Here is a 16170-nt window from a genome sequence, read left to right as displayed (position 1 = left end):
GCGGCAGTTTTGCTTATTAACATCGCCGCTGAAATTAAAATGCGCTTCGTCAAAAAAGCTAAATATGACCTCTTTTCAATAAACGCACTGTCAATCCGAATGATTGAAAAGTACATGAACGCACTGTGTAACCATTGGCGGTTTTGCTAAAAAGCTAATGAAACAGTTTATTTTAGGTAACATGAACAGTAAACATTAAAAAATTGTGTTTCTTTCTTCTATTATACGCTACAAAATCTCTCCCCGCCTTCATGTGACCACTCCTTCGTGGCTTTTTAATTTTTCTGTTTTTAATCCGCGATTCCTCTATCACGATTTAAATCCCTACTAATATTATAAATGTGAATGTAAGTTTGTTTGTTACGCTTTCACGCCAAAACTACTTAACCGATTATTACGAAACTTTGTACACATGTTTTTGGAGGTGATAGAAGTAACATAGGATACCTATTGATGGATAGGGTTCGAGATATAGGTCAAAACGTGGACCCAGGTAACCTTCGGATGTGTATGGACAATATGGATATCAAATTGAAGCTGTTGGTGAATGCTTTAGTACACAGTATTTTTCATGCCGCTCCGTGACTGGGGTCTCGAGATATAGGTAAAAACGTGGACCCGGGTAACCTTTGGTTGTGTATGTACAATATGGATATCAAATGAAAGCTGTTGATAAGTGCTTTAATACGGAGTAATTTTGATACCTATTGATGACTAGGGTCTCGAAATATATGCCAAAACGTGGACCCGCCGTGTCTTTGCACCGAATTAAACCAAACTTACACACATTGTTAAGTAAGTATTGAAAATGGGTTTCGTAAAGTTTGGTTGTAATTCGGAGCACTGGCAACGGGTACAGCGTTCTTTTGAACCAGCCATAATGTCGCTTACTGTTTTAACGCTTGGGGCGGAACTGAACTGTCAAATTGACAGTGTGAGTTACAATGTGTCAATATTTCTTTCTGATTTGGATGCCATAAGGAAAAAACGTAAGTGCAACATGTAAAAATTGTTTGTGAATTTTTTTGGAGTGGATTTTGGAACAGTGAATAATTTCTTACGAAATTTGAGAATTTAATGTGAAATTCGAATGTTCAAATGAAATTATGTGTTCGTGAAAAAAAAAAAAAATTTTCGTTTTTTTTTTTTGAAAAATATAAATGGATAATGGTTAAAAAAGCTCCAATGCTTAATAAAACATATAAATTCAAACAGAAAATTCATGGATGATCAGGAAAAAAGATTGTTTCTTATTCATTTGCGTTGATTTGAAATTCAAAAACAGTCTTCTTTTTTCCTGATTTTCAATTTATATTTTATATTTACTCAAAAACAAATAGAAAAACGAAAAATATTGTCTATGCCAAAGCGCTTGAATAAAGAATAAAGAAATAAATAATATGAAATTCATATATTTTCTGTTCTAAACCATATCTATTCTATTTTAGTGTGCCCAGCGAAGCGGGTCGGGTGTGCTAGTACAAAATAATTTTCACCCAACGAAAACGAAAATGAGATGTAAACAAATCAATAATATTAGAATAGGTATTGCACACTGGCTTATTCTACATTTGCACCCAAAGGCTTGTCTGTTTTCTGTACTGACGTCCCCAAATTGTCAAATATGTTAAAAATAAGGCATCGATTTGCGAAAGGCACCACCTCCTGGATCAGGGCTTACCCAAGAATCACAGTATAGAGAATACTAACGGTGGCTACCTCCGAAAACCGCTGCCTTATTTTTCGCGATTTTGCCAACGTCATCGGTTCATCATCATCCCTTCAAATAATAAAACAAAAGAAATAAAAGGCACTTGTTTGCAAATATTCAGTGAATGGTTTGGTAATATTGTGATTTTAAGGTTAGTGATTTTTAAATTAAACAAACTAATAAATTGGAAATGCCGCGTGAACCACCTGCCCACAAATCAACTTTAACCGTATCTCAGTGAGATACTGCTAAATATCTAGGCATTCATTTGGATAAACGACTTACATGAAAAACGCATATATTTACCAAAAGAAAAGCTCTAGGATTAATATTTCGAAATATGTGATAGCTGTTAAACCGTAAATCCACCCTCTCAATGGACAATAAACTTATCCTTTACAAATCTGTGCTAAAACCATCAAATTCAAACTTGGAAATCCTGCGTTTTCAGTCCAAGGCCCTACGCCTAGGGTGCCTCAACGCTCCGTGGTACGTGACAAACACCCAAATTCATCGGGACTTAAACATCCCTTCAAGGAATAAAGTTGAAAAGATGCACACCGATCCAGCTCGTCTAGGAGCTATCTATAAAATATTGAATTTATTTCCTAGAAAGGATATTTCGCAGGAAATTTGCCTTTAAGGAGTTAGGTGTAGTCAGAGTTTTCAAAAAAAAAATGATTTTTTTTGCATTTTCTTAAAGTATAATATCTTTAAAATATTGTGTAAAAATTTCAAGTGAATCCGACAAATACTTTTCGAGTTATTCAAAAATTCGCAAATGGCGCTTGGACGTTCCGGAGCGTTCGAGAGCAAGTAGCTATCGATAGCAAAAGTTTGAATGCGTTTTTCCCAAAACTTTTTGAACTGGTGATCACTGTAACCTAAAAACCGCTTGGTAGATTTCAATAAAATTTATACTGCTTTTGAAAAACATAAAAACTCGTGCCTGATCAAAGAATTTTTTGTCAACATTTTTTTTTTCGAAAATTTGAAAAATATTTCCTGAGGCCGCCATATTGTTAATTTTAAAAGAAACAAAAAAAAGCTTCGATCGGGCACAATATTATCTATTAATAAAACTAATTTCTCTTGTCCGATTGATTTTAGATGAATCTCCAAGGACTTGTGATGATCGCAAGGGACTTCTAGAGAAACGGACTCCACACAAACAGCGATAACTTTTACAATTATTAATTTTTTTCTTTTTTTAATTTTGCCAAGGGCAAGTCGAAATATGATGTATTAATGCTATGTTTTCGTTTTTATAAAATAAAGGAATTGACTAGCAAAAAAAAAAGACGTTGTCTGTAAAGTCGGTTTACTGGCGATAGTTTAACGTGATAACGTCATAAGACAATACTGACTGAATGGTGGCATTTTTCAAAAGAAAATTTTAATTTTATTTGTATGATAGGTATTTTGTATGGATATAGATAATGAGTTAACATTAACATAACATAACATAATGTAACATAACATAACATAACATAACATAACATAACATAACATAACATAACATAACATAACATAACATAACATAACATAACATAACGTAACATAACATAACATAACATAACATAACATAACATAACATAACATAACATAACATAACATAACATAACATAACATAACATAACATAACATAACATAACATAACATAACATAACATAACATAACATAACATAACATAACATAACATAACATAACATAACATAACATAACATAACATAACATAACATAACATAACATAACATAACATAACATAACATAACATAATATAACATAACATAGCATAACATAACATAACAAATTACCCCGTATTAAAGCACTTATCAACAGCTTTCATTTGATACCCATATTGTACATACACAACCAAAGGTTACCCGGGTCCACGTTTTGTCCTATATCTCGAGACCCCAGTCACGGAGCGGCATGAAAAATACTCTGTACTAAAGCATTCACCAACAGTTTCAATTTGATATCCATATTGTACAAACACATTCTAGGGTCCACGTTTTGGTCTCTATCTCGAGACCCTAGTCACGGAGCGGCATGAAAAATACTCTGGACTAAAGCATTCACCAACAGCTTCCATTTGATACCCATATTGTACATACACATCCGAAGGTTACCCGGGTCCACGTTTTGACCTATATCTCGAGCCCTATTTCCAAAATAAAATATAATCCATGTTACTCGTGGAGGATGTTGCTTTCGAATGGTGAAAGAATTTTTAAAATCGGTCCAGTAGTTTTTGAGCCTCTTCATTACAAACAAACAAAGTTTTCCTCTTTATAATATTAGTATAGACAACATATCTTATAAGGTATATGGTAAATATTACCATACATTTTTTCCTTCATATATAATAAAAAAATTAATAATAATAACATTAAAACAACAGGTATTATTAACAAACTTGGTTTTATTTTAAATTCTTCAAGTGAATCAAATTAATAATAATCAATAAGAAGGCATATGCAAATACAAATACGTGAATTTATATATGTACATATGCGCATATACAGGTAACCCTCCTATAACGCCGTACTTCTATAGCGCGATTTCGCTACAACGCGGTTTGCGAATTGCGGAATGTTTCTTATAACGCGACTCCTACAACGCGATTTTTAAGCATTTTTTAAATACATATTCTATAAACTGTATTCTATAAACACACAATTATCAAAAATTACTTGTGTATATGTGTATATCTATTATTTGTAGTCTCATAAAGAAATAATAATATGTTTGTATTATACATATGTACATACTAAAAGTGTTTGAATGTTTGTATGCACTATGGAATTTTGCAAACCGCAATTTTTTCAAACATTTACACACACGTTTTTAGATAAAACAAGGGGTTTCCCCGAAAATTAACTCTTGAGCACTGTTGAAAACTCCCTCTGAGTAACGAGAGCTAAAACACCTCAAAAAAAGAGCTAGATCTAGCTCTGGAAGAGCTAAATTGGCAACAGTGCTCTTGAGAATGTTTTTGGAAATTTGATTTGGTTTAGTCATTCACAGTAAGTCGTGAAGAGGAGTTGAAACAAATTTTAAAACGTTTGTGAAACCGTTTTTCGTATAATAATAATTTTGTAAAAATCAAGATAAATAGATTTTATAATCGGTGAGTTTCTGTTAAACTTTTTTTATAACTTAAATTAATTAATTTGTATATTAATTTAGGCCATAAAAATGCCAAAAGCAAAGGAAAACGCATCATTAAAACGAAAGTTTATTACGATTGAAACCAAAATTCAAATTTTGAATCGGATTCAAAATCAAGAGAGAATAGCTGATGTTGCTAGACATTTTAAATTAAACGAGTCCACGATAAGAACCATAAAAAAAAACGAAGATAAAATTAGAAATTCGGTATCATCCGGATCATCGGTCCTCGCAAAAATCACTTCTCGGCCAAGGACGAAGATAATAGAAAAAATGGAACAATCGCTAACGGTATGGATAGAAGATATGACGCAAAAGCGGTTGCCTTTGGATGGGAATATAATTAAACAGAAAGCATTAAAAATATTCAATTATTTAAAGGAAACAGGACAATCAACAACCGACGAAGATAACCACCAATTCGTGGCTAGCAAAGGTTGGTTTGAAAAGTTCAAAAAACGGCATGCTCTACACAATTTGAAAATTCAGGGTGAAACAGCATCCGCAGATGCTGATGCGGCGAATAAATATCCTGAACAGTTCATAAAAATTATTGAAGAACATGGTTATTTGCCAGATCAAATATTTGACGCTGATGAGACAGGTTTGTGGTGGAAAAAAATGCCATCAAGAACTTTTATTTCGAGGAACGAAAGAGGAGCTCCTGGCTTTAAGGTTTCTAAGGACCGAATAACATTGTTACTTTGCAGTAATGCATCTGGTGATTTTATAACAAAACCAATGTTTATTAACAAGTCATTAAATCCACGTTGCATGAAAGGAAACAATAAAAACAATCTTCCAGTGTATTGGAGAGCGAACAAAAAAGCATGGATGACTGCCAAACTATTTAATGATTGGTTCTATCAATGCTTTGTTCCCGACGTAGAAAACTATCTAAAAAAAAGAACTTGGCATTTAAAGTTTTGCTACTTTTAGATAATGCATCAGCTCATGCAACTGATTTAAGTCATCCAAATATTCAAGTTGAGTTTTTACCGCCCAATACTACATCAATATTACAACCTTTAGATCAAGGAATAATATCAACCTTTAAAGCATACTACATACGCAAATCATTTGAATTAATATTAGAGAAGATAGAATCATTGAATATAACGGTAAAAGAAGTCTGGAAACAGTTCTCAATTTTAGATTGCTGTGAAATCGTCGTTGCAAATCACTCAAAGACATTCGTCAATCAACACTGAGAGCTTGCTGGAAAGCACTTTTGACAGAGGTTGTAGTACAGGAAACTGTTGTTAATCTCGTTGAGGATGAATATGAAAACGTAGTGAGACTGGCAAACGTAATAAAAGGCGATGGATTTGACGAAATAAATGTGGCTGATATTCGAGAATTAGTTGTGGACGACGAATTAAATGAAGTAGATTTAGCAGCAATGACAAGTGAAGCATTATCGATTGAAGAAAGCTCTGACGACCTCTCTGACACCGTAATCAAAAAATTTTCGCTAAAAAGTGTGGAGAAACTTTTAAATCTGGCGAAGGAGTTGGAAGAGTATGTTTTGGAAAACGATCCTCTAAATAGTAGAGCAGAAATGTTCAAAAGAAATCTTGAACATGATTTATCTGCCTACCAAGAAATCTATAAAGATTTACGAAGTAGGACAAAGCAGACATCAATAAAAGATTTTTTAAGACCAGCAATAATAGCTGAACCGGATCAATGTGATAGTGGGTCAAGCTCGGATTTTGAAATAGGACGACCAAGAGCAAAACGTTTGAAGCAAATTATAATAAGCCAGGACGAGGAAGCGGATTTGTAGAAGGTTGAGATTTAAAATCCTCTGAAATATGTAGATTTGAAAATCCGTGTCTATTTTTCCCAGATTTTATTTTCCTTAGTTTTATGTTATTTAAATAAATGAATTGCTTTTTGCTGGTTAATTAAATGAATTAATTTATGTTATTATATTGAAATAGACAAATAGAAAAATATCTTTGAAAAAATAAATTTTTTTTATTCGATGAAAGGTCTAATATATGTAATTAATTCGGCTGAGAAAACTTTAAAATGTTACTTGCGTGATATTGTTTAAGAAAAGAAAAAATGGAGGAAAAAAAAGTTTCCAACAACGCGATTTTCCTACAACGCGGAGTTTTTGAGGAACCAATTAATCGCGTTGTAGGAGGGTTACCTGTACATACATATATACGCTCACTTAAGTAGGAGAGAGCAAGATGTCGAACGTTGCCGTTCGTTTGCTTTGTTTGCTTTGTCGTTCGTTCCGTGCTTTCGCTTGCAGTTCATTCAATGCAATGAGCAAGGTAACGACATATGAGCAAGGTAACACTAATGAGCAAGGTAACACTAAAGAGCAAGATAACTACATATGAGCAAGGTAACACTAATGAGCAAGGTAACAACACATTTTTTCGTGCGTGCAGCCTGTTAAATCGAATTATAAGACGTTATCACGTCAAAACGATTGAAAATCATCATTTTTCGGGCCTCTGGCTACCCCTAAACCCTTTATAGGAAAACCAAAATCAAATAAATGTAACCAAATATTTGTAAAATGTCTTCTGTGAATTATAAAAATTTTTAATTGTATTTTATTTTCATGATAGCAGAGTATTTTTTTTTATACTTGCAAAAATTATGGTGTTGCCTTTTCCACAATTAACACTAAAATCTAAAATAGCCCATTACTGAAATTCAACCGGATATATTTCTCAGTCATTAAAAATTGGCCACGCTAAGCCACTGCAGACATTTGAACTTTTTTATATTTCATACACCATGACAAACATAAGTCTTCCAAACAAAAAAAAAAAAGATTTTTCTTAATCCCTCATATACAGCTTGTTTTATCCTTTTTCGCGCCTCACTTAATGGGAGACCCTGCATTTAGTCATATACGTGAATAGAATAACTACTTTATGCACAAGTGCAACCCTGCAGGCATTGTAAAAAACTGATTACCGGTGAAATGTCATCACGTGACGTCTTCCCATTTTGACAATTGTGAATAACGAAAAAAAGAGAAAACAGAAAACATTAAAACCCATTTGACTACCTCTATTGTAAAAAGACGTACAGGTATTATACAAAATTGGATTGTTTACTGCGGATAATGGCTAACAAAAAGGGTAATAATACAAACAGTCGCACACAGCAACAAATAAATGTAAGTAAATTCAATGTATATATCTGGAATACTTTATGCTTACTCAGCCGATCCATTCCTTGTTTCTCTGCAGGACTCAAAAGATTACAGCGCATTCAAAGTGGTCTTCTTCTATTCTTCGTTAATTGTTTTCCTGCCTGTCGCCACATTCTTCTTACTTAAGTCTACGGTGCTGGATCGATTCTTTACTATGTCCGAGATGATGACCAACATTTATTCAGCTGTGGGCGCTATTGTAGCACTACATCTAGCGCTGGGCCTGTATATTTATCGTGCATATTTTGGTGGGGCACAACATGCAGAAGGATCATACAAGAAAATTGATTGAGTTAGCAACAAAAAAACTAATTAAGTGATCGATCGTGAAAAAATGGTGTTACGGTGATTTGGTTGCGCTGATGAGCATGTGACGTCATTTAGGTATTACAATAAGCACACCTTAATCGTAATGCAAAGATAAACATTTTTATAACATTGATTATAAGAATTCCCTAGTTTGCTTTAAAATTTTCTTTTCTTGAATTAAGCCTGCATTTTCTAAAGCATTTTTGTGCCTAAACGAATATGCACAACAATTCAATTTGTAAATAATAAAACAAACTAAACGAAAAGAAAAACAGTTGATTTGAATTTTAAGTTTTGTATTCACAATTCATTATTGAACAGTTAGTTGCTTCGATTTATGTAAATATAAACGGCAAATGCAATATTGACTAAAAGGAAAAATTGATTGATTGAAAACTACAAATTTTACCGGCTGCTTCTAGCGCATTGTTGCTATAACTTCTGACCTACATACTTAAATATGCACATACATACATCTCTATGCATGTGTATGCATATCAGTTCTGTTGACAACACCGTCGTTTGCGCAATCTGACATTTTGTTTAGAAAACGATTTTTAATGTTAGCCACGCGTTTCCTTCCGTATGTGATTTGTAATTTGTACAACTTAGTTTGATTAATACATCCTTTCACATCGATTGAAATAAAATCACAATGAAGGTTATTCCTTGGTATGGTAAAACATTACGCTTTTATAACCGATGGCTTAAAAATTTGGGTAACACTATTGGCCTGTGTGAGCGTCCCAAAATCTACAACTTAGGTACATGTTTTGAGTTGGATGAGTTGGTAAGTGAACAAATTTCCATCATTAACCCATACAATATACAGGCTTTCAAAGAAAAAAAAAACATTATTAATACGTTTTTTTTTTTGTATTGTTGCACAGCTGATGAACAACTCAAAAGTGTTGGGGAATTTAACATTTTTCACTAATACTGTGCAATGTCAGAGCTGTTAATTGGTTTAAACCTATCATTAGTTTGCAAGATCGATAATTTGCATTCACAGGTGTATCGAAACATGTTTCACAAATGTATCGAAACATATTTCAAAATATTTAGTTAAATTGTGGAAAAATATTTCATTCGTATAAGGAATGAATATGTACCGTTAAGTTTTTAAAACATTAAACCTGTTGAAGCTTATTATAATATAATCCAGTAAATTATTAAAAGAGGTTGATTTTTTTACATTGCCTTTGGAAAAATTCTCAGAAAATATAAAAAAACAATTAAAAGGAAATTTTCCAGAGAAGTACATTTTTAACTTACACTTACAATAGCGAATCCGATTTTTACGATTCGACGTTTATGGTGCTCACACTCACCAACGTAAACGTACGCCCGTATCAGCTGACACGATGAAACAACGATCTACGATAGTACGGAACGGAACTGTAGTGAGAATTCATTTACTAGGACTCTAAATAGTTTCATCGGGCGTATCATCATCTGTTACAGGCGTACGTTTACGTTGGTGAGTGTGAGCAACATTATTATCTCTCAAGTTTTTAATTTCTGCTTGTTAATTTTATGATGGTCAGAATTTTTTATCAAGTTGCTCATTTGGTTTGTTGAAAACACCGTACTTTAGTTATATTTTATATTTATTTATATTTTATAATTATTATGTATTTGTATATATATATACACGTGTAGTATATATACATGTGTGTTCCTTTAGGCATTCTCCAAGTTCTATATGTGTATACTAATTTTCACTGGTTCTACTGGTTAATAAAACGCAAGTCATTATCGATAGTATAAAGTAAAAATATCGATATTGATGAAACTCAATGCTTTCTGTCCATCACAACTTCAATATAGTTGATTAATTTGTTTGTACGTTAGCTACGGTTTCTACTATGTAGACGCGTAAATTTAAGTTCGTGCAAGTAATTTTGCCTGCAATAACTGATACACCATCTGGTTATATAAAAAAAATTGTATTCCCAACCACGAAGTTCCAATGAGAAAACCACCTGTTTAAATGCAAAAAATAAAAAGCTATGAGAATCACTTGTTGACTATTTATCAACACACCAGCACACATACTTAAATCATACCTGCCAATTCAACAGTTAATTTGCTTCCGTGTCATTGGCAAAACCACTTAATGCGTTCTGAGCTGTGAAAATAATAAGTTGCAATATGTCGGTCTTAAAATCATATTTCGCACTCTTTATACTCATTGTCACGTTATTTGCAAGCAAAAATGCAGAAGAGTTTCTTGTTGGGCGCAATAAAGTACGAAAGTATTGGGGAAAATATTTAGTTTTATATATTATATTGCAATAACTTATTGTTTATAACAGCACTATCATTATTAATAACATCTTAATTTACTAATGATTTATTTTTACTTTCAGACCAGGTACCGTGTGGAAGAGCTACCTGAGGACAAATTCTTAGCTTTTAGCACACTTTCGGATGTACCGCATTTACGTGAAGCCGTTAAGAATATACTTGTTCCACGCGTTGTTGGCACACCTGGACACACTGCGGTGCGCAAGTATATCACAAATAGTTTGCGTACGCTTAACTGGTCCGTTGAGTACGATAAATTCCATGAGACAGTGCCTATTTTGGGTAAAATACATTTCCACAATATCATTGCAAAACTTAATCCAGATGCCGAACGCTACTTAGTGCTTGCATGTCACTATGACAGTAAGTACTTTGAAGACTTTGAATTTCTTGGTGCAACGGATTCTGCTGTACCATGCGCAATGCTACTTAATATAGCACACGTATTACAAACGCAACTTGAGCCATTCCGACAATCGAAACTTAGCTTAATGTTTATTTTCTTTGACGGTGAAGAAGCTATCAAGGAATGGGGACCACATGATTCAATTTATGGTGCACGGCATTTAGCTAAGCGTTGGCAAGAAGACGGAACAATAAACTCTTTAGATATGTTGGTACTTTTAGATTTAATTGGTTCGGCTGATCCCGCTTTTTATAATTTCTTTGCCAACACGGAAGCCTGGTATTCGCGTTTAGTTTTATTGGAAGAACGTCTCTCAAATATTAATATGTTGGATCGTTACATAAGTAATGGTGTGTCTCGCCAATATCCAAATCGTTACTTTCAACCAAACACGTTGCGTTCGTCATTTGTTGAAGACGATCATATACCATTTTTGAAGCGCGACGTGCCCATATTGCACCTGATAACGATACCATTTCCAACCGTTTGGCACACAATACATGACAACGAGTCGATAATTGATTACACTGCCACGGAAAATATATTACGCATTATCCGCTTATTTGTGGTGGAATACTTGCTAAACGCGATTAAGGATAAGTGAGATATATACAGACGATAGCGGTACGACGCAACGGGAATGTGCAGTGTAATATATAAAATTAGTACCAGTAATCAATGTGATAGGCTTTCTTACCGTTTAAATGTAACACTATTATCTATCTAATTAAAATCCAAAAGTTTATGGAAAACAACTATAATAATTATACACATGTGTATGTACACGTCAAGGTTTTTATATGTACATTGACACTTAATCGGAAAAATTCTGAGTGAATTTCAATGCGATTGCCAGAAAATGTCAATAAAATTCACTCGGAAGTGGTTTACAGAACCTGACCGATTAACAACTGTATAAACAATATGAACGCTTTCTTAAATAATTTGCATTGCTTATATGCTGTAGCTCATTGTTTTGTACAATATTTAACTTATGTGAGATAGGTTTAAGAGAAAAGCAAAAAACAAAATGCCAAGCATTTATTTTTAAAATTAATTAAAAATAAAAATAATTTATATATTTTAAATATATCTACAAAAATATCTTTTATTTACGAATGAGCATTCCAATTAAACATAAAAATAATTTCTATATTTTAAATATATCTACAAAAATATCTTTTCTTTACAAATGAGCATTCCAATTTACAAAAATCACTAAACAGCTGTTTCGAAAAATTCATTATACTACCAGATAAGTTGCTCAATAAATTTATGGTACTTACTCAATTATGGATATCTAGGTAATGTATCTGATTAAAGAGTAATGGTGCACACACTCACCAACGTACACGTACGCCCGTATCAGTTAGCACGGATGAAATAACGATCTACGATACTACGGAACGGAACGGTGGTGAGAATTCATTTAAATGAGGCTCTCATTAGTTGCATCGTGTCAGCTGATACGGGCGTGCGTTTACGTTGGTGAGTGTGAGCACTATAAATAAAACCAGTAGGCGGCTCTCGTGGCCGAATGGCTTGGGGCTTGACTGCCTTTCGGAAGTGCATAGGGTGTAAGCGCCAATTATATATAAAACAAGTAAGGAAGGGTAAATTTGGTCTGGGCCAAACTTCATATACCCGCGCATATTAGTAAAATTTAGTTTGTTGAGATCAAAGAAACTTATAAACAATGAGAGTTATAGCTGTAACATCAGAGGAACGAACGAAAATTTATTCTTAAAACATAAAAAATGGGCATGGTTTTTATTCCAACTCAATAATAATTATGTCGGATCTCAAATAGGTGTAGGTGCAATACGTGTATTTAGTTTGGGCGAGCTTTATTAGGTCGTAATCAATATACACCCACACGTTTTTTTAAATTTTTTAATTTCCTGGATACATCGTTTTGCTTAATTTACACGTGAGATACAAAGTTTTTTTTTTTTATTTACAGTTATATAAAATTATATTTTTTTCTTTTAATTAAGTATTAATTCAATAAGTTTTAATTAATTGTTTTAATAATTAATCCATGGCCGCGCAAGTTTAAAATTGTCAAGGTAGAGGCTTCACATATTTAAGTGTATGTTATAATACGTTCACATATAAGTAAATTATTATTTTCTTTGACTTTTTTGACTATTTCGTGATTAACTCACAATCCGTAATTAAAAAGTGGGATTCCTCATACAAAATTTCTCTCCCAAAATCTGAGATTATGAAATAATACCAGATTTTTTTACATACAACCCAGTGTTATCGATAATTATTATTACGAATGTAAGGAGAAATAACATATTAGAAACTAACTGAAATGGCAGCCGGCAAAGGAAACAGGTTTGTAGACATAATTCTAATCAAATTTTTGTTAAATATTATTAATTAGGGACTCATTTTACAGAAAAAAGCGTGTGTCCGTAAACGTTTTGCCCTCTTATTACTTATTATAAAATGTAATATAGAATTTCCCATGCATATTGCTGCCATAATTTTTTGCAACCTCACTAAATGTCGCTTACGGATCTCCTCCAACTGTTTATTATTAGCAATCGATTGCGCAATTAAATAAGCTATTTATTCTCTTTGTCTTTCCTTCATATCGTTAATAATAATTAAACAAAGCAAAAACACCGAAATATTCCATCAAAATAATTTCTATGAAGAAACCTTTCAAAACAGTATTGACAGCTAATTGTCAAACTTGCATGTGAACGGGTAGATTAATTTAGGGGATTTATTGGTAATTAATGCATATGTGAACGTACTTTTATATTAGTCAGTCCTGTTGAAAGTTCGAAAATTTGAGTGTATTGGTAAAAATTGTAAATTTTTTGAGTATGTCGGACTTGCATTTGCACTTATGGTTAGAAAGTAAACAAACAAAATTATTCTAAAGTTGAGTTAATAATTTAATAAGCTTATATCACATACAATTAATAATTAACACATTCTTCAAGTCACATCGCTTATTGTAGCATGCATTCATGCTTCGTCCAAGAGAAGCGCACACAAAATGACATCACTAACTGTATACTTTTTACAGCACTAGACAGTTTCCATATGTTTTTTTGACATTTCGATTCTATTGATGGTGTAACCAATTCATATCTAAGTTGGTAAATTTTTATAATAATTAATTAAAAACACGATGCTTCTGCTGCGTAGGACTACATCATTGAGTATACGGTAAGCTGTGTATAAAAATTATACTTTGTAAAAAATTATTTCATATATGCACCTACCAACAGTGTTTTCGGGTCTCGTGTAGCCGGTGCACGCAATTATAGTAAAGATTATGATTCGTCGGATGATGAGAAAGAACCGAAGTTAAAAAAAGGGGAACATAAGGCAGAAAATAAGGTCGAAGACAAGCCTAAATCTGCGCCAAACAAATCTGATGTTGATGCCAGTGATGAACCAGCCATCACGCGCCTGAATCGCTTGTTGGCCAGTATGCCGACAGAAGATACTTACTCGTTAGCAAGTAAGAAAAATAATGTAACATTAGCACGCCCCGGAGAGGCACATAAGAAACGAAAGGAGGCATCGAAACAAGAAAGTGCATCAAAAGATATTTTTGTTGCTGCCAAACGTGTTGCTTCTTTGGCTAGCGATGGTGAGCAAAAACAGCAAATGGAATCAGAGTTGTTAGCTAAATTGCTAGGACATAGTGTACAGGAAACTGATGCAACCAGTAATGATGAACCAAAGAAACCAGCCACAGATTTGAGTTTAAGGTAAATCATAAAATTACTACGTTTTTGCCACATAATATTTACTGATTAACAACTTGAAATACTCTATATAGCGAACTAATTGTGGGCATGAAAATCGATCGTTCCCAGCAGCCAAAAGAACAAACTCGTGGTGAATTTGTCCGCCGTTCTATTGCAGCCAAAACCCAGCAACAGCGGAAACAAGCGCCAAGCGCGCGTAAAGAGGGCCAACGTGAGGCAGCTACTTACACTGGTAGTGTGAACTTATTTGGATCCCAGCCATTGGGTATTTTTAAAAATCCATCTGAATTGCGTGACGTACCCGACATGCTGGCAACCTGGGCACACCTGCAGCAAAACGAATTAAAATTGCTGACAACACATCCACCTGCAAATTATTTCGAAAAGTTAGTGCTCTGGACGGAGCAGGGAAAATTATGGCGCTTCCCAATCGACAACGAGCAAGATTTGCGTGATGAAGTTGATGTTGACTTCTCCGAACACATCTTTCTTGAACAGCATTTGGAATCCTGGTGTCCTGAAAAAGGTCCAGTTCGTCATTATATGGAGCTAGTGTGTGTTGGTCTTTCGAAAAATCCGTATTTGACGGCGAAGGAAAAGAAAGAACATATTCTTTGGTATCGTGACTATTTCGGAGCGAAAAAGGATATACTTAAAGATTTGATAAGCCAAGAGAAAAAGCCGAAAGTAGATGACGAGAAGAAAAAGGTGAAAGCTTAAGGGGTTACATCTAGTTAGAAGCCCTGAAAAATGAGGTTTTTAAAAAAATTTTCCTGAGAAAACTTCTGAATTAATTGTTTTAAGCCTTTGTGCACATATTATGGTAACTTTGAATAATATTTAAAAAAATTTTATTTGCAAGAATAACAGTTTTTATAGCTGCTACAGCAGATTTCCAGGAACCCCTCCAAAAAAAGACGTTTTACGGTGACCACTATATCTCCGAAGTGGATTATCTGAAATGAAAAAACCTAACGGATTTGATTAACGTATTGTATATTCTTGTAATTAATCGAAGGAATAAGCAAAAAAAAAATTTATTGACAAAATGGCGGCTTCTCAAAAAAAAAAAATAATTTTTTGGAATAGTTTTGGCCTTAAATTGTGTATAAACAAAAATATGTTTATCGGTTTTAAAAAAGCTTCGATTAAGTACTAGAAAATATAGTTCAGAAGCCGGTGTAAAAATTTCAGACTAACCGGTCTAGCCGTTTCCGAGAAATCGTGGTCACCGACTTTCAAAACACAGTTTTGAGAAAAACAAGGTTAAAGTTTTAAAAGCTAATTTAAAGTGCTCTGACGCGTCGTTACATTTATGCGT

The 16170-nt window shown here is 33.5% G+C and overlaps 3 protein-coding genes across 4 annotated transcripts; all 3 read left to right on the top strand.

The window, feature by feature from the left end:
• Nucleotides 1-7875: 7875 nt before the first annotated feature.
• LOC129241361 (vacuolar ATPase assembly integral membrane protein VMA21 homolog) lies at nucleotides 7876-8656 on the top strand. Its single transcript, XM_054877629.1, has 2 exons — nucleotides 7876-8042; nucleotides 8116-8656. The coding sequence occupies exons 1-2, from the start codon at nucleotides 7989-7991 to the stop codon at nucleotides 8368-8370; spliced, it is 309 nt and encodes a 102-aa protein (XP_054733604.1). The 5' UTR covers nucleotides 7876-7988; the 3' UTR covers nucleotides 8371-8656.
• Nucleotides 8657-8848: 192 nt separating this feature from the next.
• LOC129241360 (glutaminyl-peptide cyclotransferase) lies at nucleotides 8849-11886 on the top strand. 2 transcript variants are annotated; one of them, XM_054877627.1, is made up of 2 exons: nucleotides 8849-9177; nucleotides 10760-11886. In XM_054877627.1, exons 1-2 carry the CDS (start codon nucleotides 9043-9045, stop codon nucleotides 11705-11707), a joined length of 1083 nt encoding a protein of 360 aa, XP_054733602.1. In that variant the 5' UTR covers nucleotides 8849-9042; the 3' UTR covers nucleotides 11708-11886. The 2 variants fall into 2 exon arrangements, with proteins under 2 accessions (XP_054733602.1, XP_054733603.1); XM_054877628.1 differs by lacking the exon at nucleotides 8849-9177 and adding an exon at nucleotides 10211-10637.
• A 2298-nt stretch (nucleotides 11887-14184) lies between these two features.
• Nucleotides 14185-15886, top strand: LOC129240385 (28S ribosomal protein S31, mitochondrial). Its single transcript, XM_054876154.1, has 3 exons — nucleotides 14185-14298; nucleotides 14361-14849; nucleotides 14921-15886. The coding sequence occupies exons 1-3, from the start codon at nucleotides 14261-14263 to the stop codon at nucleotides 15567-15569; spliced, it is 1176 nt and encodes a 391-aa protein (XP_054732129.1). The 5' UTR covers nucleotides 14185-14260; the 3' UTR covers nucleotides 15570-15886.
• The last annotated feature ends 284 nt before the right edge of the window (nucleotides 15887-16170 follow it).

Source organism: Anastrepha obliqua, chromosome 3, assembly GCF_027943255.1.
Source record: "Anastrepha obliqua isolate idAnaObli1 chromosome 3, idAnaObli1_1.0, whole genome shotgun sequence".
Classification (NCBI taxonomy): Eukaryota; Metazoa; Arthropoda; class Insecta; order Diptera; family Tephritidae; genus Anastrepha; species Anastrepha obliqua.
This window is presented reverse-complemented; position numbering and strand designations above follow the sequence as displayed.